Source organism: Gastrolobium bilobum, unplaced genomic scaffold, assembly GCF_033153095.1.
Source record: "Gastrolobium bilobum isolate Gb01-03AN ecotype WA unplaced genomic scaffold, APGP_CSIRO_Gbil_v1 utg46591, whole genome shotgun sequence".
Lineage (NCBI taxonomy): Eukaryota > Viridiplantae > Streptophyta > Magnoliopsida > Fabales > Fabaceae > Gastrolobium > Gastrolobium bilobum.
This window is the reverse complement of record NW_026899873.1, coordinates 1-24,942: the sequence shown is the minus strand read 5'-3', so window position 1 is coordinate 24,942 and position 24,942 is coordinate 1. Positions and strand designations below refer to the sequence as shown.

Sequence of the window (24,942 nt, the reverse complement as noted above, 5' to 3'; positions counted from 1 at the left end):
CGCAGTTGTTTCCTCTGAAAAATGAAAGAGTCATTTATATGGTTGAATTGTATCCAGCTTCATAATCAAAATTAAAAAAATTATTTTCACTTTGCTAAAGCATGAAATTAAACATAAAAGTTGACAAACTATCTTTCAAGCTGTTAATAGAAGCAATTGCCTTTTTTTTTTTGTTTTTTGTAATTTGATTTCATAGCAGGTCTAATGTTACTCTTACAGAAGCAAAAAACAGAGAGTTTCATTTGTTGGTTTCGGTTATCAAAATGTGTGGCACAACACAACAACGTAAGCAAGTTACTTAGTTGACTAGATTTCACAAACTAGTACATTACATAGATTAGCACTTATACAAAATGTTAGTCACGTGCAGAAGCTAGAAGTCACGTGACTTACGGGTCAAGGGAAACCTGGGGGAATTGGACCTAACAGAGAAGACCCCATTCCAGATCTCAGTGAAAGCTCTGACAATAACGCCATGGTGGTGCGGTGAATTCAGCTGAAGAAAACAGTTCAGAAGCTCCCTAAGATCATCCTTTGAGTATATCTCATTTTCCAATATCATTTGGAGCATGGAATGCTTGAAATCAATATAAGGGTCTTCAGAATCTTTCTCTATGGCCACGCCTTCGCTTCCAACTCTTCCGAATCCTCTGACACAAAACTGTGATGACTCGACGTAGAATGGAGAGAACGTGGTGTTGGTGGTGCTTGTGGTGGCAGTGTCATCTCTGTCCTCACCACACGGTGTTGAAGAAGAATTATTGTAAAGCTTGTGTTTTTGGAAGATGGGGTTCTTGGGTTTTGGCTTTGGGTGGAATATGTAACGAAGCTTTGGTCTTCTGCAGCTTCCGCAGCCTAGGTTCACGGACACAGTGTTCAAAACTAGCTTTCTTCTTGAGCTTGACATTGCTCAGTTTTCGGTGTTCTGTGTATTGCTTGAAACCCACAACGTGGAAAGGAGAGATATGAGAGACAATTAAGTTTGTGAGCTGTTGCTTTTGGAAGAGGCTTTTATGGGGGTGGTGTGTGAGATGGAAGGAACTGAGGGAGAACAAGCGTGTTTCTAATTTTTATTTTATTTATTTATTTTTTGCATGTGAGGTTAAGAGGGACCCTGCTTGTGAAACTTTATTGGTAACAGAGTGACCTGTACCGCAGATTTTATTGGGATAAACAAATATTCAAATGTTCATCTAGGTATCTAAGACACCGGCGATCCAATCATAAGTGCTTTGAGAGTTACAGCTTTTTAGGGAGAGATCTTAACTACACTGATTTTAAGATAATTAATAATAATCTTGTAATGTGTAGCTGATCGAATGGATGTGATATGTTAATGTTTGATCAGGTTGAATTAAAGGTTGATGTTGTATCTTGGGTTGACGGTGTTTATAGGTAGAAATGGATTTCTGTGCACTATGGGAAAGATCCACCGGTGTGCCACTATTTGATAAAATTTATATTTAAATATCACGTGAACAGTATATTTTATTATTCATTATAACTGGTAGCGAATTATGTTCGTCAATAATTTTATAACATGTAGCATATTTTCGCAAAAAAAAATTGACTAGATGAAATTCTCTACTAATAATAGCGAATTTGGTACGTAATGTGATCACGTGTCACGAAATTATAAGCGAACGTAATTCGCTACCAGTCGTAGTGAATCACATCGCGTGGAAGTATAATAAAAAGTATTATTCGCGTGATATTTGAGTAAAAAATTGTCAAACAGTAACATTTTGATCACTGTTTCCACTATAGGATGGCAGTAAGTTAGAGGGAATGATGTGTTCAGAATAACAACGAAGAGATTAGGGTTTTAAGTGCATACATGTGAGATGAAACTTCATTTTTATAAAGGTTTTTAACAGAGTGATTAGGGTTGAATCGTGTTGAGATATATAATCTCACATTGGTTGTATGAGCAACTAATGTGGAGTTTATAAGACTTTGGGCACTCCCACCCTTTGAGCTAGCTTTTAGGGTGATGTATCACAAGGTTCTTTACATACACCACCAAAGTTCTTTACAAATCGTGAGCCCGATTGTGAAAGATCCATTAAATCGGTACATAACAGTTAACAAATTTTGAATGAACAACTTATCATTGTCCTATTTATAGACTAACCATTTTTATTATTAAAACGATTAAATGTTTAAGGTTTAAAAAAAATCCCCTACACTTGACATATATATTCTGTAGTGTAGTCTATGAGCCTTTTTTTTTTTTTTTTGATAGACTAGTCTATGAGCCTTTTTATTAAAGGGGTTAATTGCCTCCAATCTTTTTTTTTGTATAGAATAATTGCCTCCAATCTACAAATATACCAAGTGTCCATTTTTAAACATTTCTAATTAAACTGCTGTTTTCCTTTTGCATTCTAATAAACCACGACTTGGATTGAAAGGCCAAAAAGAAAAAATATCATAGCCCGACAGAGTAAGAAATCAAAAGTGAATTGCGTAAGATCAAATTAGAAGTAACACAGTTGAAGTGGATTGAGGTATAATATGTTAAGGGAGAAGAATGGGTTAAAAACATAGAGGGGATCAATGTAATTCGATTAGGATAAGACAGTTTTCATGATAGAGCGGGTTAATTTAATGCAAAGTTTGTTACATTCACTCATTCGCTTAAATTTAACCAATCAATCTTTACTCTTCTGGCATAAATTCATATTGCTTTCAAATAAATTCATCAATTTTTTGTTTTCACATAAATTAAGTTATTCATTGTTTTAACATAAATCAGTCATTTAATTTTTCACATAAATTCAACATTTATTATTTTTTGAGACAAAATTTGTATTCATGTACTACGATAATATAATAATTATATATGATTATTCATCTTCTCTTAAAAATACTTTCAGTACTTCTGCAGAATACACAATCGCTAAAATTGAAAAAAATAATTCACTTAACTTACTTATTTTATCTACCCTTTTTAATTAATGTCACTCAAGTCCTATTTTATCCTACTTTTAGTAAAGAAATACTTACTCCAAGAGAAGATATTGTCCTTCTCTTCTAAGAACCAAGTAAAGAAGAGTAATTGTGAACACCTGACTTTATTCAAGTTTGTTCTTTTATTTGAGAGAATAAAAAACATGAAAAATTGATATTATTATAAAAACAAAGAAAAACAAAAGAATAAAAGAAAGGCATAAATTTGATTCTTTTTCATATTTGTAAGTCATGCATTGGAGAAGTCATATTTAAGTTTCACATGAAAAAAACCTTGCTCCTTCCCCTTTCCTTTCTCTCCTATATAAGGAATTCATCTTCATGTCGTCAATGCATGAAACAAAAATACAATAAAATTACTTTTAAGCATGCGTATATAGAACGTGCCATTGTATTAAAAAAAGTTAATTTAAAAAGGAATTATGATGGATCTTAAAAGGATTTTGAGCATCACTTTTAAACATATCTGTGACTTCATATTGTAAGAAATTTTCTATAACAATTCATCTATAGAATCGATACATATATAATCAATAAAACACCATATGAATAACTAAAGTTCAGGAATAAGGAATACTTGATTGGGCAATCTAATTTGCTGAACAAACTTGAGTGAGAGTTGTTCCTCCTACTAAGATCTTCCTCTCTATGGCCTATAACATATGAGGCAGCCTTTTTTGTGATGGGAGCATGGCGACTATCAAGGTATAACCCTATTGTATAGGCTTGAGGGGGGACGTATAGCATAACCTTAGTCAAAAGTGTGTTTGATGGATTCACCCATCACAGAAGTCTAATTAATTAGACATCAATACCTACATTGTGCTGCCTAACTAGGCTTAGTATCAATAGATGTCAAAAGTCCAACTCAACATGATCACAATAGGCTTATCATAAAATAAAATTGGAATATTTTTAACCCATTTAACTTTTAGAAAACATAAAACATATTAATTAATACTACTCACATAAAAATTTATAATATTCTTCCATTTGGGCTATACTAATTAATTTTGATTTTATTTTAAAAATGACTCTATCGGGTTAATAACTAAAGGAAAAATATTTTACGTGGCCATGATTTTAAAAACAATATTATGATTTTAGCATCTCAATCCAATCCAATATAACTTTATTATAGGAACATGGCGATTAATATGTCAAAAATAACATAACATAAGACCTTCCATACACATATATACAATAAGTATTATATCTTCATCAATTATGGGCCTAGCAGTGTGGTAAGAATTAGAGCAAAAATATGATCAATCAGTATAATACTCTAATTTTTATCGTTCCTCAATGTAATTTCTCAACAACCTAAAATTACATTAGTGTAGTTTCCTAGCAAGATGAAATTACACTCCTTAATACAATTTCTCAACAATATGAAATCACATAACGCTTCTAAACAACGTGAAATTGTTATTTTCAATACAAGTGTTCTTAACATGAAATTGCATTGACGCAATTTCCAAACGACATGAAATTGCTCAAGTTAAATAATCCAATATGTCACAATACAACATGATATCTCAAAATTTATGACATACAGTCATCTTCAAGCTCTCAACATGTTTAAAGATACTATTTCATAAATATATTTCTCAGTCGATAGGAGAAATAACTGTTAGACAAGGGGCTTCAATACTCAAGAGGGGGTGAATTGAGTATTATAAAAAAATTCGCAAAATGCCTCCTTTGAAATTTTAAAGAATATTTCTTCAATTAAGTGATTTAACAAGGACAATTATAAGTGTAGGTGCTAGTGTGTAATCAATAAATATAAGCTAATACATAAATCAACACAATCTAATAATGCAATTTCAAAATAAAAGTAAAGAGTTGAAAGTTAGAGAAATTGCAAACAACATGTATCCTAGTTCGGTCACCACAATCGAGACCTACGTCCAGACTGAAGCCGCTCAATCAACTTTCCACTAACTATCAAGCTTCAAAGGTGCTTGATAAACCACTACAATCTTCTAAGATTTCGGTATAATAACCCTAATTATATTACTTTTAAATTAGAGGGTTATGATGAGGATCTTATGGTCATGAATGGAATAAGGATGAAATTCTAAGAATTTTGATACCCATATTGAGGGTATTTTGCACAGATGAATTTTTATCTGTTAATTTTGACTGCTGACGTAGTAACTGTCTGTAGAATAGCTCCAATCTAGCAAATATGAGTTAGAGAGCTAATCTAATGATATAGACATCATGAATGAGGTTAGTATATGAAAATGGTGAAGATTGATACTCATATTGGGTATTTCTGAAAAGTCACTTTTATCAAATATTTTGTACTGCTGTAGCAACAACCGGTAGAATCCTGGAATGGGAAAAAGATTAAATAAGGGAATGAAAGCCCAATATATGCCTAACAAGTCATAATTAGACCAATAATATTAAATTTAAGAAGATTATGAAATCCGAGTACAGTTAATAACACCAGTAAAGACTACAGTGCAATTAAATAACTATTAGTGGATCTGTGATCTACTAATCAAATTTTTTAAGTTATGGACATGATAATTAGACAAAATTAATGTTAATTACTTAAAATTAGAGTCTTAGAAGTTTCTGGGTAAAAATTTGACAACGGTTCAAATAAAAATTACATCAGGTCTCACTAAAGGACGAATGCCACTAAAGTGACATGGCACTCCTAATTAGGGCACCTTCCCCTCCCATTTCAGACCAGATTCCAGCGCCTCCCACCTTCCTCTCTCTCTAAAATTTGAAACTCAAACATTGCTCTCACTTCTCTCTAAGATTTCACCTCCAAAACCCCTCCAAATCACTAAACCTCCTGCACCAAACTTCCTCCCCTCACTCTCCTCTTCACAACCATACCATTTTCATGGTCCAAACTTCCATGAACAGCCACGGTTTTGTCAAGTTCTAAGGCTATGGAGTTGTGTTCTTGAGTTCTCTTGAAGAACAACACATGTTTGCTTGGTTCCTTTGATTTCTAGTGTAAGTTTCCTAAATATTTCTTGAAAAATCTCATCTTTTTCTCTTGTGTTCATGAGGTCTAACTCTTGAGCATGTTCCTGAAGGTATGTTCTTATTTAAAGGAGCACTCTTGGTGGTAAAAGGTGGAGCTTGGAGCTAAAGGTGTGAGCTTGAAGATGTAAGCTTTACTTTGGGAAAGATGACCCAAAAAGCCTTCTTTTTTCCTTGTATATGCCACGGTTTTGTCATGTTCATGGGGGAATATTGCTGAAAAATTTTTAAAGTTGATGTTTTGATGATTGTTCTTAAGGGTGTGTGAGTTTTGAACCAAGAAAAGGTTGGTTTGATGTGTAAAGGTGCCATCTTTGGACCCTTGTGTGGTGTTCATGTAAAAAGAGGAACATGAACCCTAATGGGACCATGAGCAATTCGGTCATACCATGGAGGACAAGGGTTTGATGACAAAAAAAATATTAATAAGTGATTAAGTGTGGAAATATTCCAAGAGAAACTAAGAAAGTCTAGTTGAGTTGATTAACTTTAAGTGAAACCTATTAATTTTGATTAAGGATGGCTAAATATTCTAATGAACAATACTAATCAAATCTGCCCTCTTTGATGTAATGTGGATTAGTTGTGTTAAAAATAAGGAAATCATGGATTAGTGGATTAATTAAGTGTGGGGACTAATTAACTAAAAAAAATGATTAAGAAAAAAGCTTAAAACCATAATCTTCACCACTAATGATTCAGCCATGTATGCTTAAGATCGGGTCACTATGTTAAAATTAATATTAAGACCTAAGTAGGACATTAATCTAGTGGTTAAGTGAGGTGGACTATGCATAATACACTAATTAAATATTAAACCCTAAAAGTGAACCTAATTAGGGTTTAGGAACACTAATCATGCAATTATTGAACTTGTGGAGAGCATATCTCCCTCCACAAAGGTCCTATAGGATTGTTCCTTATATCATTTTGCAGCTTGAGATGTTAGCTATATGGTGTCAAAATTTGGTACCAATTGAAGATGTATAGAATTTTGTATGTTTGATTAAGTGAAGACTTCCCTGGAAGGCCATGTGCAGGGGCTGTACATGGCTGCAACTTCCACGAATTGTTTCTCCCTCTATTCTTACTCAAATTGGGCTCATAATATGTATAATTAAAGCTGAAGGTGTCTAGTTATCTGAATAAAAATTTGAGAGCAATTGGTTTAGTATATTTTCTATAATCGTAGAAATGGTAAAGGATGTTTAAGGCTCTGTTCGGAGTTGGCAAACAGCTTTACTTGTCCAACTTCAAATGGTGATAACCGGAGCTAGAAAACTCCAAATGAGGCATGTGATACCTTTTTGGAAAGGTAATTGAGTCTAGATTAACATACTAAAATATGAGAATTTTATAACAAGTGAGTTGCGCACAGCGACTAGAAAACATAAGCATGTACAGTTATGGAAAAATCATAAAAGTGATATTTAGGCTAAGTGAGCTTATGGGAACCCTTAGTAACTTATAATAATTATATATATGGCTTGGATGAGTTAAGAATAATCTAAGTTACCTAAGTGAGTCTTGCATGTGATTCTAAGTTATGTAAGTAATTGAAGATTGAGGTTGCTTGTAATAATGCACTAAAATACGTAATTATGTAATAATTGGTCTAGACTTGTAATGGGCATATTATTGGCATGTAAGAATGAAATATGGAATCATTATGTGATTGAGTATTAATGTCGTAAATGATTCTTACTCTAGGTTTTCCTAGAGGATTTGGCATTTGAGGATTTATTGGAGCTTACGTATTTTTCGGTTGGAGTTGGGCTTGTAATAAGCTCAGTGAGGTAAGCTCCTAGTTCTAGTTGCATCCTCTCTCTTGTGGCCCCACCATGATGGTGGGAATTATGGTTGTATTATATGAAAGTATGTGGTATGACGTATATGTGCATTCATTCACATTCATATAGATGTTATATGATTCTTGATGTTATGATGATGCATTGATGATATATGTTACGGGAATCCTGACCAGTAATTATGGTATATAGGCTGCCTATGACTTGACTCTGGGAGCTATTTCATACAGAGGTTGTGTTGACTGTCTATGGCTTTGACCCTGGAGTCACACATGCGTAACCGTCTATGGCTTTGACCCTGGGGTTACACAAGGATGATATGATGATGCAATGTTTATGTTGTATGCCTGTATTATATGCTTTATATCTGACTTGTCATGCAGGAAGTGGGCTCAAGAGATTAGAGGATCCTCTATGAACCTTGATCTTACTGAGATGTGTTATCTCACCCTGTTTGGGGACATCATTTTAGGTATCCAGAGTAGTGGTGATGCTTCTAAGGGCAATGCCCCGCCTTGGAGTAGTGGATGACGCTGCTGATTTATTGTTATTATTATTAGACTTTATGATGGCATGTATATTTATTAACATGCTTAGTTATTTTATGTTGAGACTATGTTATGCATTTGATTAGGCTTATGACTGTAATATTGGAGCCATGGATTATTTACTGATGCTTCGACATTTTTCGAAGTTTAATATAGACTTGATGTATGTTTTTTTCGCTATTTGGGCATGGAGCCTTATTGTTTGTATTGACCCGAGAGGGGATTGCAGTCCATGTGGGACTTGCAAGCTATTTGTTTAATTATTGTATCTATCAGGTTGTGTATGTGTGGGACCCATGTTCCCAGTTATCCGAAATACAGCCATTATGTTGTCCGTGAGACTCCGTCAGGAATGACACTTGATGTCATATCCTGATGGTCAACGGCCATTAGTGATGGCCAATGGTTTTATTTAGTATACCTAGATGTTAATTTTACGCTTATACAATATATCAGATGAACGCTGTGAAAATGTTTTAGAAAATATTTTGGAAAAAGTTTACTTGTATTTTTATAAGACGTTTCATTATTCTTGTAAAATAAAGTCTTTTGTTGTGTATGCTAAATATCATGTATGTCAACAATCGGAGTACTACGAGGTGTTACATTCGGGCTCTTGAATGCCTTTACACTTTAAATTTACTTAAGGATTTGGTAACCTCTCAAATACAAAGTATCCGAATTTGATTTCTGTCAACAAGTATCCGAATACTTTTTGAAGGTTATCTGAATATTTGTTCAACGAGTATCTGGATACTTTTCGAAGGGTATCCGCATACTTGTTCAACAAGTATGAACAAATATCCAAATACTTCTCTAAGAGTATCCAGATACCTGAAGAAGAAGTACCCGGATACTTTTCGAGAAGTATCTGAATACTCATCAATAGAAATCCATTTAATTTTTCATTTTAAATCATGTGATATTAAATGTAATGAAATTATATTATTATCCATGTGTTATTAACTTACATATTGTGTATTTTGTTGCCTCACAGAAAAGAATGGCTAGTAATCTTCACCATTGGTGTATTCATTGATATAGTGATAGCTTAGTTGACACCTATGAGGGATGTCTCACTGCATTTTAAGCTCAAATTACATACATATCAACTAGTGCAATATAGTGCACATATAGTAGCTTAGATCTTGAAGGCGCAAAGTCGTACAATCATGTTATTGTTTATCATTTGAGTTTTCCCTGCATTATTAGTTAATGATAAATTGATGTATTGCTAAATTAAATGTTGTCAATATATATATGTGAGAACTAACTTTTGCAGGTGGTATGTTAGAAATTCCAAATACCACTTACGTATTTGATCTAGTTTGCTTAGTCTAGAATAGAGAGTTGTCTCCCTAGGTACTTATTGAGATTCACATCTCACTCATTTCATGGGATTTATTTTAGGTCAAAATAAAGGCAATGAGTTCAGTAGCGCATGAATATATCTTTCGTGGATGATACAGTTCTTGATTCTCTATCTTTGGGTAGCAGGATTAAATTAGTGTAGTTTTGTTATTTGGTTGTAATTGAAGAATCTTGCAGAGCTATGTATGCGTTTTAGGTGACATAAAAAATGATGTACTTGAATTTCAAAGAAGTTGGACAACTTTGTTTTTCCTTGTAATTAGCAACCTTGAGCCTTGTATTCATATTTAAATGTATTTTGTTTCTTCTTACTGTTGTGTATCATGTCGTCATTGAATTGGGGTGTTACACCATAGCTTCAACTAAAAGTCAAAAGTTTTATGAAAAGCTTGTGAACTACTTTTAAAACTCAACTCATTACCTTTGGAGTCCGAAGTCACGTAATAATAATGGGAATATTTGCACAACATAAGAAGATATTGAGATTGGCAAGAAGTTTCAAGACATGGAAAGTTGGAAAGCAATAAAGACGTTTCTTTTTTAATACTGTCCATCGGTTCATTGATTATTTGACTAATCCGATTCGAGTCGGGTAGCAGCAATAAAGACATTTTTAGATAGGGAACAATACTAGTGTTGCTATAAAACTTCAATATTTAAGAAAATTTGCTAGAGTTCATTGATCCGAGAGGATCTTGAATGTCTTACCTAAGGTCATAATCAAAATGGAATCTGTACACTTGTCGTAGTCTATGGAAGAGACGCTGCAAAAGAATGGTAGATCATTGTGCACAAAGATGAAGGCTTGAGACCGAAGGCATGGCCTGTGTGCACAATGACAACTATGAAAGTATGATTCAGAAGATGTAAACCTGATAGCAGTGTTATTAAAATCGGCTCGACCCAGCCGATCGGACCGGTTGAACCTGGAACTGGACCATTGGTACTTGTTTTTCGGTTGAACCAATTTTTAAAAATTATATCAAAATATTCCATCACAATTGCACTCTTGATATTCAAACTTGGCACCTAAGAGAAGGGAAATGACATGCTAACCACTAAGCCAAATTACTTAATTTGGTTATCACAATACTCCTATTTATATATATATATATATATATATATATATATATATATATATATATATATTTTTATATTTACATAAATTTAATTTATGCGGTCCAACTAATGACCAAATGATTAAATCAGTGACTCATTGACCCGATATCCGATCAAATTGATGATCAATTCGGGTTTAATAACATAACCTGAGAGACTTGTCCCGTTATTTATAAATAGGATTACATGTAAATATGAAAGTCTGAGTAAGAGTCAAATTGCATAGGATTAAGCTGATAAGTCTTATCTCCTATTATTTAAGTTATTCCTTCAATATGTTTTTATATTGTTATCGATAGATAATATGGAATGCATGAATTGAATCGAGACCAAAAATCATAATAAAAGAGAAATTTAAGATGTTTGATTTTTTTTATGCAGAACAATTTTTTAATTTTAAAAAAAATAATTAAAAAATTCGTTTGGTATGAGTTTTCTATGTTTTCTTTTCTAAAAACAACGTTTGTTCTATAGTTTTTAAAACAAAAAATAGAGAACAACTCTTACCTGTTTTTGTTCTTTTTTCCTACTTTTACTCTTAAAAATGACAAAAACATGGAGAACAACATGGGAAAAGTGTTTGTCATTTTAAATGACATAACACTAGGGGTGTTCATCAACCGATTCAAACCGCGATGACCGAACCGAAAAACTGATAACCGAATAAACCGAAAACGGAAAAACCAAAAACCGATTAAAAATTGTAAATTTTAATTGGATTGGATCGGTTTTTGGATGGGTTGATGAAAACCGATCCAATATATTAATTTCCCTCTAACTACTTAGGTATTTCCCTAATCATAGCCTAAAAATTTCTAAATCCAAGACCCATTAACCTATCAACTAAACCCAAGAAAAAATCTATTTATATCTGATCAACAAAATTTTATCTTTGTAGAGCTTCATATCTCATTGCCAAAATTAAAAAAATTATATTATAGTTTACTAATGCTTTTGTATTTCAAAAAAAAATATTTACAAGATGTTATTTTCACAATAATCATGAAATAAATTTTAGGATTTTCAAAAAACCGAAAACTGATCCAATCCAAACCGAAAAAATTGGATTGGATCGGATCGGATTTGAAAAAAAATCAAAACCGAATGGATGATTATATGATGAAACCGAAAGGATTGGATCGGATGATTTTTACTTCCAAAATCGATCCAATCCAGACCGCAAACACCCCTACATAACACTCTGTCTTTTTAAGAGAGAGACAGACACATAAAAAATTTTATTTAAATTTTAAATTAAAAAAACCACTCACTTTCTCTCTCTCATGATTTCCATTTTTCTGTGTCTATCTCTCTCCTAAAATGACATAACTTATGTCCTTTAAAATGACAAATACCAAACACGAACAACATTTCATTAATGGCATTCTGGTAATTATAATCAAACAGATTTGTTTTCTTCCTTTTCTATAAAACAACTTTCATAAGTTGTTTTATAAAATAGTTTTAAAAACAAAAACAAAAACACTTTTAAACACACCCTCGACTCTGTTTGATTTTTGTTATGCAAAACAATTTTTTAATTAAAAATATTGTTTGGTATGAGTTTTTTGTATTTGCTATTCTTAAAACAACATCTGTTCTTCAGTTTTTTAAAACAAAAAATACAGAACAACACTTATCTGTTTTTGTTCTTTTTTCCTACTTTTACTCTAAAAAATGACAAACATTTTTTTCTAACAACATTTCATTAATGGCATTCTGGTAATTATAATAAAAAATATTTGTTTTATTCTTTTTGCTACAAAACAGCTTTTCTAAATTGTTTTATAAAATAATTTTAAAAACAAAAACACATTCAATCACACTCTCAAAAAAAGATTCCATCGCGCCCATGATTATACTTGTTTTCAACTTCTTCCAACTCCAAAGCTTGCCTTTATTTTCCCCTTTTCTTAGGTTCGTATTTAAGATTTTTTATTTTTTTTCTGGCCTGAAGGTAGCATGCTGACTTGGACTTGGGTTTAATTTTAAATTGGATAAATATCTGACAAGTTGAGTTGAGTTAGGTTTTCTAACTTATGGAGAATTTAATTTTCAAACTTCCCTAAGCACAATTGACTTCTAAACATTGTTTGTGTTTTAAACCATTTTCTTATATTTTTATAATTTATTTAAATTTAAATAAAATTGATAAAGACTAGCTACCGAATCTTATTTTTAGTTTCACTGTCGACCCATCAATACTCTGGTTACCATATCTATATTCTGTCTATTCTCTTAGCAAAATAAGTTATATATTATATTTTGTATAAGGATAGAATAAGTTTTATTCTTATATTTAAATTCAGGTTATCTTATTATAGTGGATTTATTTTTCAATTGGATAGTATCCGAATTGGGATCGTGAATTTTTTTCTCCTTTTAATTTTTTTCCCATGTAATTATTATTGAGAAATTAACATTAATTTAAATTTAAAAAAAAAATACATAGCTTAATTTATCCCCCTTTTGAGTTCATATGAGATCAATACCATTTTTTTCATTTTAATTTGGTTCGATCATCAATGAAAATATCTTGTATCATACAAAAAGAAAACAATATATTTCTTTTGATATTAATTAAGATTATGGAGAGGCTTAATTGCATGAACAAGGTGATAATCTCCACTTACCAGTTGGCTCATCCACCATCATTCATCAACAAGGTAATTAGATTATCTATAATTAAGCATTAACTAATCTTGCACATTCTCTTCTGATTAACAGAGTTAATAATAATCAAACGAAGAAATAGTGATTTACGTTTCACAATTCAATAACCAACGCGAAATGACCCAAATGGCCTCGTATCAGTGCGTGCCCAACCGCAATATCGAGAAACCCCTCAATCTCATGAGACAGTTATTTATTTGCGTCTAAAATTAAAGAGAAGCGTCCGTACCAAGAAATCCTCCTTAATCTTCTTTCTCTCTCCTCGGATTTTCTATTTTCTATTATTAAAAAAATAGTAAAGAAACACATTACTCTCTTCACGTTGTTAAATATATAACTGCACTACTATTTATATGTTCTGAAGCTTTTTTGTTGCCTCTTATCTAAGGCTTCTTCCTCATTTTGTTTCAGAGAGAGAGAGAGAGAGAATCAGAGGCCATTCTTCCAGAGGATTGAACCACATTACCTTCTAAAGTATAAAAATCTCAACTTGTTAATATTCCTCAGGAGTTGGGTTAGGGGGCACCCCAATTCCTTGACCAAAGGTTTGAACTTAGGGTGCCTCTGAATCTAGTTTTAAGTTTATTTGATCCTTGTGAAACAGGTGCTGCTTAATAACCCTTTCTCTTGTTTCTTTTGGTGAAAATGGTCATTATATAACTGAAAATGTGCCCAACAATTTTTTTTTTTTTTTTTTAACTTCTCTATGATTCAAAAATTTTCATAATTTTCATTTGGGTTCATTTCTCATCGAACCAACTAGTTTGGAATAAATGTGGTGTTGATATTGATGTTGTTGTATATTATTCAGAATTTGATTGGTTGATTGCTTTGGTTTTCAGAGTTTCCACGGTTAGTGTTGGTGCGCAATAGGGGTTGAAAATGTTGGGGGATTTCATTAATCGGTGTCTCATGTAAGTGCCTTTCTTTCATGTTTTTTTTTTTTAATGAATGGTTCTTTTCCTACTTGTTTTTTAGTCATGTTTTGTTGTTGTCTTACATTGTTCATTAATTTTTTTATTGCAGACTCCTCCTAGGGTATGCATACCCTGGATTCGAATGCTATAAAACTGTGGAGAAAAATAGGGTTCAGATTGAGGAACTTCGCTTCTGGTGTAAATACTGGTACAAGAAAAACACCATCTCCTTTTTGCAATAAAGTTCTTCTGAAATGGGACTATTTTTCTATCAATTTTTATAATATTTGCGTCACTCATGTTATTTAATATGTTTTAAGATGTTGGATATTGACAATATTAGTTATGATGTAGAAGAAATTTTTAGATGATTGCAATTTACTAGAACTAGAATTATATGGAGCCCAAGAGTTAAAAAAATAATAAATGAGTCCTTGAATTTTTGCCAAGAAAAGAATCTTCTTTTGAAATCTCTAAACCGAGACCAAAACAAAAAAAGGTTGAATGAATAGGAAAGATTAGGAATTTATCTTTCTGCAGTTGATTTTGGTTGTTTGTCTTATTAAAAAAAAAAACATGTTGAATTCTAATATAGCATTGCTCAATTTAAGTTTTAGTACCTCTGAATCACGTCCTTGTGCATCATCTATTTGCAGGATCATTGTGGCAATTTTCACTGTGTTGGAAAAGTTTGCAGATATATTTATTTCATGGTAAGTGTCGTATAGGTTTTAACCTTTTTCTATATTGTTGCCGTTTGATTTAGATTTGAGCAGTAAATTCACTTGGAACTTTTATGAAGGCTGCCACTGTATGGAGAGATGAAGTTGGTGCTCTTTGTTTACATGTGGTATCCCAAAACCAAGGTACCTTTTTTCTTACATTTATCGATTTATTTTCATGTTATTTGCCCACCAACACCTTTTTTGTTTGAGGGGGAAAAAGTATAAAATATGTCATGGAATGTATTGTTTTATTATAATAAAGGGAAATATAAGTCAGTTTATCAAAAAAAAATAAAAAAAAAATATAAGTCTTATGCAAAGTCTCCACTTTCCGGCTAACTCAAAATGGTGTGGACCCATTTTATTTTATTTTGTTTTGGTTTTTTTTCGGTACAGTGGGATCAGTGTGTTTGTGTGTCAGATGAGAACAATGTTCTCCTCTTATATAAGAAAAGGGTTATGTTTATCTCATTTTACATAAGATAAATCACTTTTCTACACACATAAAAAGAGTTTGGGTCCCACCACTTTTTTTCTCTCTCCTTTTACCTGTGGATCCCACTTATACTTTTATTTCTATAACATGAGATAATTTTTTTCCTACAACATAAGAAAAATATATCCCATAAGAAAATATGCTCCCTTTAATAAATGTTGTAAAAATAATGTAATGATATTGTATAACGCAGGGGACGGGGTATGTTTATGAGACAGTGCTGAGGCCATTCCTATCAAGCCACGAAAATGAGATTGATAGGACATTACTAGAGTGGAAGGCAAGGGCTTGGGATTATGTCATATTTTATTGGCAATACTGCGCACACTTTGGCCAAAACGCATTTGCACAGGGTCTTCAGCACTTGGCTTCTCAGTCTACGAGAATTTCTCCCAACTCAACTACTCAGGTAAACCCTCCCTTTAAATAGGAACAACTGAACAACCTTGCTTGTAAACCTCCCCTTCTTTTTTTACTAGATCATGGTAGTTAACACACAAAGTTGATAGATAAAATATTACAAAAAAAAAAAAAAAAAGTTGATAGATAAAATTAAAATAGGGTAACATTTATTGATGTTTCAGAAAATTACACGTATCCGTACTTTAGCTCACAAATTACACGTGTCTTTCCATCTATACTTTAGTTATTAATAAAGGAAAATATATTTTTACTTTTGTCATGAAAATTTATTTTTTCCTGTCATAAAAAAAAATTCTGTCATAGTTATAAAAAAAATTGTGAGATCGAGTATGTGAGTATAGGAGAGAAAAAAATTCTACAACAAAATTAGAAATGTTATTCCCAATAATAAATCATACTAAATCATGATAAAGGATCATCTCATCCAAATTAAGGTTTTTTAACCAATCATGATAAAAACTAATTGTTATCATTTTCTCACTTCTTTTGCATTCTTTATCACCGTTAATTTTTATTTAGATGGCTAAAATAGTTTCATATAATCTTATGTCACGCTAGAAAATATATTCCCCCAAACTATAACTCCTTCATTTTTTTTATATACATATTGAGAATGGATCCTCTTACATAGATCATAGAAGATGATCTCAGTCTCTAATTACAAATCAACTTTTATCTATTTTTTTCTTTCTTTTTTTAATCTTGATGCACTCTTTTAACATAATAATTTATTTATAAGGTTGAGATCTTTTTTTGATACAATGTTAGGAATTGAACACATAATATAAATTATCCAAACTCTTTACCACTGGATCAATCAAGGTTGAGATCCTTAGAGATAACTTCACACGAGAGCATTTTATTCTCATATGTATTTATATATTTAGGCATAGTACAAGGGTAAGAACTGAGAAAAGTACCACATTGCAGAAAAACGACATTCAAGACCAAAGTGCCCCCCCACAAATGGCTTCAAAACAATCATCGTTTCAGATGAAGCAAAATAGTTCCCTAAGCAGGAGCAAGAAGTGGCCGCCAAGTTCCCCATCAACACCAAATCACACAATCCACCGTAACATCTCTGAGACACCAACTTCGTTTGAAGAGGAGGATGAGGCATATGAACCTGAACCTGTTACAATGGATGAAGGTCAAGATGATGAGCGCGTGAGCGTGAAAGACAAGATCAACCGTGCTCGTGCTAGGCTTAGACGGTTAGATACACAAAACCCTCGAAGCCCACGAACCCCACAACGTCGACACCAAGAATAACAACAATTGTATATATATATAGTCCTCACCTTAATCCCTGTAGAGAAAGAAAAAAAATGGGGAAAACGAAATTAGACTCTGCTTTCTCTTTCTTTCTTATCCCAAAAATTGTTATTCATTGATATACAATTTTATTCTTGTAACATATACTTTAATGCAGATTTGCAATACTCGGTTCAAGTTGAATGTTTTTATTGGTTCGTACTTGGAGACCAAAATAATAAAATAAAATGAGAAATATATGTTATTCCTTGGTCAAGTAAAAAAAAACTGTTGAAAATAAATAAGAAAATAGAGAATCAATCAATTTCAAAGACAGGGACAGATTGATGTAGTTATAATTTGCGGGGATTTTTCGCATATTGATCTTATACATTAGTAATATTAATTTATTAATATTACTAGTTTTGATTTAATATCGCTATCAAGTATCAATAGTATAATATTTAAATAGTAGTAAAAAAAAAAATTAAAGGCTCTATAATAGTATAATAATATGTTACTTTTTTTTACTGGTAAATTAATAACACATTACTTTAAAAAAAACATTAATTAAATTGCGGTATTAAAATTTTACATAATATTGTTATGTAAGAATTTTATGCTTATCTATTCAAAAAAATTAATAAAATTTTGTCTATTTAATGTCTATAAATATAAATAAATACAAAAAATTTACATTATATTTTAAATTTTAGTATGTATAAAATATAATGGATAGAAGGGGAGAAAGTAATTATTTCATTGTATGCATTATGCACAACATATATCATGACGAGAGAACATTTTTAAGATACAGTTCTGGACTTTCGCATATTAGTTAGAAAATATAATTTGGATTTTGGAAAATGATACAAGTCCAAAGCCCAAAGACGAGCTGAGATCTCTAAGTCCAGTTAAGAGTGGCCCAAGACGTTTGAAAGAATTCGCATGAAACGGTGCATGTAGGATATCTCTTATGGAAAATATTACTCTTGAGAGAATTTTTCTCTCACGCAAACACAACTTAGAGGAGAGAGGAGAGAGAATAGAGAAAAAATAGAGATTGAATCCCACCTTAATTTGTGAGTGCATGAGAGAAAAATTATGAAAATGTCACATGAGAATAATATTCCCCGTCTCTTATAGTAGTACATTGTATAGGTTAGCTGAAGTTAGTTAATTTGTTAGAGTTGTACCACTAGTTGCGGTTGTAAATTCCCACGTGCATGATGCCTGAGAGTGAGCTCCAATGCGTGTTTCACTTGTCCTAAGAGGATATTGCCTTATCCATAATTTGTTCTCCTTCATAACGTAACAACGATGGCTTGTATAGACTCAATATTCATTTGCTTTGCCTTGAAATTACTGTTCTGTTCCTTAAGAACAATAGTTGGGAGGATTCTAAGTGTGAGTGGATGAAGTTTCACATTGCTTAAGAACAATAGTGAAGCCAGCATAGCAAACCCATCTAAGGCCAAAAAAATTTAGCAAAAGCTACAGTTATTTAGTCATGTCTAAAACGTAGCTAATATTTGAAAATCAACCTGCAAATTAGCTACTGTGACTTAGCCACGTTTAAAAATGACTAATTTTTAAAAATTAACTTGGGCCAAGGTCTTACTGTGTCATAATGTGGCTCCGCCATTGGTTAAGAATAGAGTAAGTGAGCATAATATAAGTAGAAAGACTTGTGCACATAATATTTTAAGGTTTTGGATTTGATTGCGGTATTTAATCCCACTTAACGTCATTGCTCACTTAGCCATGGATTGCGGTCTCTCCCTGCGATAAACTCCTCCCGTCAGCCCAACAAAGATCATTAACATTTGAGATAAAGAATATCAAACTAGAAGCTATATAACAGAAGGTGCTTGAATCAGCAACTTGCTTTCATTCAATGCTTGGGGTCAAATATATACACCCAAAAGATTACAACAGAAACAGCTACAACTAAGGAACAGTGAAGCTAATTACTTGAAAACAGGAAAGCAAATAAAACTAATCCTATATGATATTAACAATACAATCTGATAATAATCTAAACTAAATATATTAGTTGTAACAGCAAATAACAAACTCCTAATACTCCCCCTCAAGTTGGGGCATGAAGGGATGCAATGCCCAACTTGGCAACTAAGAAATCAAACTGTTTTGAGCCTAGTGCTTTTGTCATAATGTAAGCTGGTTGAGACTGTGTCCGAATGTGCTGAGTGGATATTGATTTGTCGAGGATGTGTTCGCGAACAAAATGGCAATCCAATTCGATGTGCTTTGTGCGCTCATGGAAGACTGGATTGGTAGCAATGTGAATGGCTGATTGACTGTCACAGAAAAGCGTCATTGGTTCTGTATGAGTAAGATCAAGGGAACTCAGGAAGGATTTGATCCAAATGAGCTCAGAAGCAGCTGCTGCCATTGCGCGATACTCGGCTTCAGCGGAGGAACGAGAAATGGTGTGTTGTTTCTTGGTTTTCCATGAGATGGGAGAGTGGCCGAGTGTGATGTAATACCCTGTGACAGACTTGCGGGTAAGTGGACAACTAGCCCAATCGGAGTCACAGTAAGCTCGAACAAGGAGATCAGAATCAGAGCGTAGAAGAAGACCTTGGCCAGGATTTTTCTTGATATAGCGTAATACTCGAATCGTAGCATCAAAATGCAGCTGCATGGGGTTGTGCGAGAACTGAGAGAGAGAGTGCACGGCATAGCTCAATTCTGGACGTGTTATAGTGAGGTACACTAAACGACCAATGATGCGACGGTAGCGTTTGGGATCGTTATAAGGAAGACCATCTGCAAGAGCAAGTTTATGATTTGGATCCATTGGATATGCTGCTGGTTTACAACCCTGAAGACCACATTCTTGTAGGATATCCAATGCAAATTTTTGTTGGCTAAGAAATAAGCCAAATTGGCTTGGAGCAAATTCAATACCAAGGAAGTATTTGAGGTGGCCTAAGTCTTTGATCTTGAACCAGGTGCGCAGATGGGCTTTGACTCGATCACATAGAGCTAAATCATCTCCTGCCAATAGGATATCATCAACATAAACTAGGATTGTGACCGAATGTGATCCATGAGTGTAAGTAAACAAAGTGTAATCTGCATGAGAATGATTGAATCCGGAGAGGTTATTTTTGGTGGAGAAACTATGCGGTTTTGGGATTTGCGTGCTCCCTGGTTAGAACCTCTAAGGGGTCCGACGAAAGTGAGGAGAGATGTGCGGAGTTTGGCAAACCAGTTCCTTGGAGACTGCTTAAGACCGTAAAGAGAGCGTAGAAGCTTGCATGCATGACCTGGTTTACCATTGGAGAAGCCAGGAGGGAAACGCATGAAGACTTCTGTAACAGCCCGTTGTACACCGGTATTGTTAACATTAATATGATATTAAGCGCAGTTACAATCACAGCAATTCATTTATAAAAATGCGAATAAACTTTTTACGATTATTACGCGAGCATTTAAAATAATAAAAGCGTAATAATTAAAAGTTGTGACCGTAACTGTAAACTCTTTCGGAATACTTATTTAAACTACTTCTATGTCTTATTTTACTTATCATAAGTTACTAAGGGGTTCCCATAAACCCACTTAGCCAATTACTAACTTTTACGTTTTTACTTACCCGAACATGGTTCACTAATTAAATTACTGCGAATGCACCACAAAAATTCAGACCTTCCACTTAGGTTATATTTTTTTCTTACTTAATTACCTTTCTAAAAAGCTATCACACGCTATGATCGGAGCACGTTTGCTCCGGATATCGCCGTTTGAAGTTGGATAAGCAAAACAGCCAACCAACCCCAAAACAGCTCAAAACCTCTCTCACTCCTCGAATTAATGCAGAAAATTCACTCATCCAATTGCTCTCAAATTTTTATTCTATAAACTAGACACCTCAATCTTCGATTTGATATATCATACGCTTAATTTGACCAAGAAATGAAGCAGGAATAAAATTCCCAAAACTGGACCAAAACAGCCCCCAAGTGCAGGGCAAAACAGGGCAGTTGTGTTCACTGACTTCCACAGGGCTGCGCACAACCCATAAAATTCTAATATTTTTACACAATGTAGGGGACATCTCAAGCTTCAAAAAGGCGTATGGCACACACAAGGACCTAATAATCCAATGGGTGGCACACCAATTCTACAGAAAATTCGCCAGAGTTTCCTTTGTTTTTCCTTAAATCCCCAATTTACATAAGCTTGCTAATACCACAAATATACCTAATAATCCAATGGGTGGCACACACAAGGACCAGCAATGCCTTGGGGCTCTTACAACCCACAATATACAACAATTCCATATCATATACAGTAGTATACATACATGATCCATAACTCTATATATATCATATCAAAAAGGTGACTCTGTGCCATAACTACAACATCCTACATCAACCTACATAAACATAATACATCACAGTGTCACAATATATACAACAGACTCCCAAAATAAGCAGGAAACATCTATGCTCAGATCTACTCATCAACCACGGGCCTCTTGCCCCGAGAACGATCGTCAACTGCTGCGATACCTGAAATATATCCACATAACGCGGGGTGAGAATGAATCTCAATAAACTTGGGGCTTATGGAGCAGTCTCCACCCAAGAGTCCACTTCCTGCAAGAAAATATCAAGTACCAAGACATAGATAACACCATATAATCCATATTAGAATTTCTGTATCATATATCTTTTCTAATAATTCTCATTTATTCTTATAATGTACTTTCTTATTAATCTTAAGTATGTTCATGTCTTATGTATGAATAAGGCTTCCATCTTATATTTGTAATGTCGTATCATATTCAATAGCATACTCATAATGATTAGAGAACTAAAGTATTATCGGCTATACCTTATGTATACCGTGATCATATCCATAATTGTTTCCTCTGTTCAGAAACCATAACTTACACTTCCAAGGCTTTATTTCATTGAAGATCATATCATATTAACTTATCATAACATAAATAATATCATATGCATGCACTATATGAATGCAACTACGCAAAGTATCAATATTAACAACAATTATATCCATACGGAAACCATAATCGCCACTGATCATGGCGGAACAAAAAGGCTGAGAAAACTCCTAACCGAAAGCTTACCTGTCGTCTCTTTCCTGCTGCTAACTTGCTATTTAATAACACGTACACTTGGTTGTCTACAAGTTGTTCGTCCACCTACTTCATCTGATTACACTCTGTTACCGTACATATAAAAGTACCATTAATTTCCAATGAAACATACATTACTTGAAATCCGAATAATTATATTCATATGTTAATTTCATAACCAACTTGACAACTTCATTTCCCTTGACAGTTCATGCCATCCCATAAGTTTACAACTTAATTTATACTTCATGACTTAGAGTCTCAATTAGTTAATTAATTTACTAATTTATAGTTAACATTTCATACACTTTTAACAAAGCTTCACGTATCTTAAACCATTTGAATCATACTTACTTATTCTAGGAAAATGCTATAAATCAATCACTTGAATTGAAAACACATAATCTATGCCCATTATTCCTTTATGGCCGAACTCTATATATAAACACATATACAATTCTTTTGGTTGTCATGTTTAACTAATTAGCTTAATTCTTGTGAAAGCATTCATACACTATTATTCCATTAACTTGACATAAAACTAACATCAATTTCCTTAGCCATTTAATACATATTGGTCGAATAGTTACATATACATATACTCATGGATTTACCATTTCATCTTAGTTAATTCCTTGTTTGATCACTAAGTAGTCTTGTATAAACTATTACATAACTTTTTCATCAAAACTCTAACATAAACATAGTCTACATCCTAGACTTAATTAAGATTTCACACTTTATGTTTGGTTCAAATACTAGCCAATCATCATTAAATCTCCTAAGGATCATTGTTTTACATAACCAATGAATTAAACACTTAATTTGCACAATTAATTCTAAAGGGCCGAAATACACACATTTTTTACAGCATCAACATCCTGTGCCATTTTAATCACGAAAAATTCATCTTAACTCCGATTCCCCTGAATTTTGGATGTTATAGTAGACACTTAAGGCTTTAATTTGGCGCAAACCACAATCCATTTGAAGTCTTGTAGCTTCAGATATGAATTTTTAAACATAACAGCCCCTATGTTGATCCTAAAAGGTCCATAAAGTTCTTTTGAAATTCCTATACTTCATTCTTTTTACAAACCAACTCTAAATCATATTACACTTACATTTCCACATACAACTTGATTAAACACATCCTTTAACTATTTTATCACATGATGACCGATTTGCCTAGCTCAAGGTTTAATGAATTCTCTTTCAATTTTTCTATCACTTGAACCTTTAATTTGTCATCTCAATTTCATGTATTTCACTTAGGAAATATTACAAACACTTGGTGTGCACATCTTTACAACCAAAATCTGAACCATATAGAGTTCATTAAACTCATCCCTTATGTGATTTCAATTTCTTTTTGTAGTATAGAAAACCAATCCATCACAACAACTCATTAACCCACTTAAACATCAATAAAACCACTTAAATTCATCATTAAACCAACATCAAAATTATCATCATAAACAGCCCTATATCATGAATATCATCATTATTTCTAAGAATTTAATCAAGGGAGTGAAGGTTTAATACCTTAGATAGCCTAACCAATAACTATTGATGACTTCCCTAAGCTTAGAACTATGGAATCAATCCATTTTCTCCTTCCTTTCATGTGCAGGCGCTGCTGTCCAGAGGAGAAAAGAAGAGATTTAAAGCTTCCCAAAGTTAGAAAAATGGTGGGTTAGAATGATGGGGTGCTAAGCTACCTTTTCTATGTTGGAGTCTGGATGAAATGGTGACCAAATCATCAAGTTCTCTCTTGCCCTTTCTCCATTGAAGCTCACGAACTAAGGAAGAAGAAAGAAAGAGGAGTGCAGCGTGAAAAAAAAAAAGAAAGGAAGAGAAGGGACCGCCTAATTGAAGCCAAGTAGTCTTAGTTTATTTATTTATTTATTTTTTTGACAACATGTCACTTTCTCATTGGTTTAAACAACCAAACTACTTGCTTGTTGCTTTCTTCTTAAACTCTACGGCCCACATAAGTGATAAGAAAGGAAGGAAGGCATAAAAACTTCATGAAGCAGCGTACAACAATTTGGTGAATGACTTTTAATGAAACTTGGTGATAAAGTACTCAATTCCACCAAATATAGATTTGTCAACATTAAATACTATTGGTTCTTTAATTCTTCATTTGACTAATCAAGTATCATCTTAAATATTTATTGGTTCAATTCTATCAAATTTCCTCATCTTTCTTACTAAAGTTACGTACATGGCAATTTAAAGAAGACATAACATTGCAACTTAAATAATTAAGACTAAGAATTTTGTTTGACTTTTTACTAATCAAAACTCATCTTATTGCTTAATAATTAATCCATCTTTTCCTTAATTTTAACAATTAATCCAAGTATCATTTAAATCATTTAAAGATACTTTGAACTTACTAATTTCTCTAAACTAATTAATTATTCAACCTAAATTATATTTAGGCCTAATTACCAAGGTAAACCCAAACTTACTCC

General features: G+C 32.9%; 3 protein-coding genes and 1 long non-coding RNA gene across 4 annotated transcripts; 1 reads left to right on the top strand and 3 right to left on the bottom strand.

Annotated features, from left to right (window-relative positions):
• Positions 1 to 373: 373 nt before the first annotated feature.
• LOC133294038 (transcription repressor OFP6-like) lies at positions 374 to 907 on the bottom strand. Its single transcript, XM_061492685.1, has one exon. It carries the CDS (start codon positions 905 to 907, stop codon positions 374 to 376), a length of 534 nt encoding a protein of 177 aa, XP_061348669.1.
• Positions 908 to 14,392: 13,485 nt separating this feature from the next.
• Positions 14,393 to 17,528, top strand: LOC133294042 (putative HVA22-like protein g). The gene is made up of 7 exons (XM_061492689.1): positions 14,393 to 14,424; positions 14,537 to 14,635; positions 15,084 to 15,140; positions 15,230 to 15,293; positions 15,842 to 16,057; positions 17,002 to 17,285; positions 17,504 to 17,528. The coding sequence occupies exons 1-7, from the start codon at positions 14,393 to 14,395 to the stop codon at positions 17,526 to 17,528; spliced, it is 777 nt and encodes a 258-aa protein (XP_061348673.1).
• A 1,889-nt stretch (positions 17,529 to 19,417) lies between these two features.
• On the bottom strand, positions 19,418 to 20,658 carry LOC133294041 (uncharacterized mitochondrial protein AtMg00810-like). Its single transcript, XM_061492688.1, has 2 exons — positions 20,514 to 20,658; positions 19,418 to 20,349 (listed from the first exon to the last, which is right to left on the bottom strand). The coding sequence occupies exons 1-2, from the start codon at positions 20,656 to 20,658 to the stop codon at positions 19,418 to 19,420; spliced, it is 1,077 nt and encodes a 358-aa protein (XP_061348672.1).
• An 896-nt stretch (positions 20,659 to 21,554) lies between these two features.
• On the bottom strand, positions 21,555 to 24,315 carry LOC133294043 (uncharacterized). The gene is made up of 4 exons (XR_009749136.1): positions 24,181 to 24,315; positions 24,005 to 24,098; positions 22,451 to 22,545; positions 21,555 to 21,869 (listed from the first exon to the last, which is right to left on the bottom strand). It is a non-coding gene; the product is annotated as an uncharacterized LOC133294043 (long non-coding RNA).
• Positions 24,316 to 24,942: the final 627 nt, after the last annotated feature.

Bases quoted from the DNA above. Each gene is read 5' to 3' on its own strand.
- LOC133294038 (XM_061492685.1), bottom strand. From the start codon at position 907: ATGTCAAGCTCAAGAAGAAAGCTAGTTTTGAACACTGTGTCCGTGAAC.
- LOC133294042 (XM_061492689.1), top strand. From the start codon at position 14,393: ATGTTGGGGGATTTCATTAATCGGTGTCTCAT. The intron at 16,058-17,001 runs GTAAACCCTCCC...ACCACATTGCAG, and splicing joins CTCCCAACTCAACTACTCAG to AAAAACGACATTCAAGACCA. The intron at 17,286-17,503 runs GTTAGATACACA...ACTTTAATGCAG, and splicing joins GCTCGTGCTAGGCTTAGACG to ATTTGCAATACTCGGTTCAA.
- LOC133294041 (XM_061492688.1), bottom strand. From the start codon at position 20,658: ATGCGTTTCCCTCCTGGCTTCTCCAATGGTAAACCAGGTCATGCATGC. The intron at 20,350-20,513 runs GTTCTAACCAGG...TCCTATTGGCAG, and splicing joins TTTCGTCGGACCCCTTAGAG to GAGATGATTTAGCTCTATGT.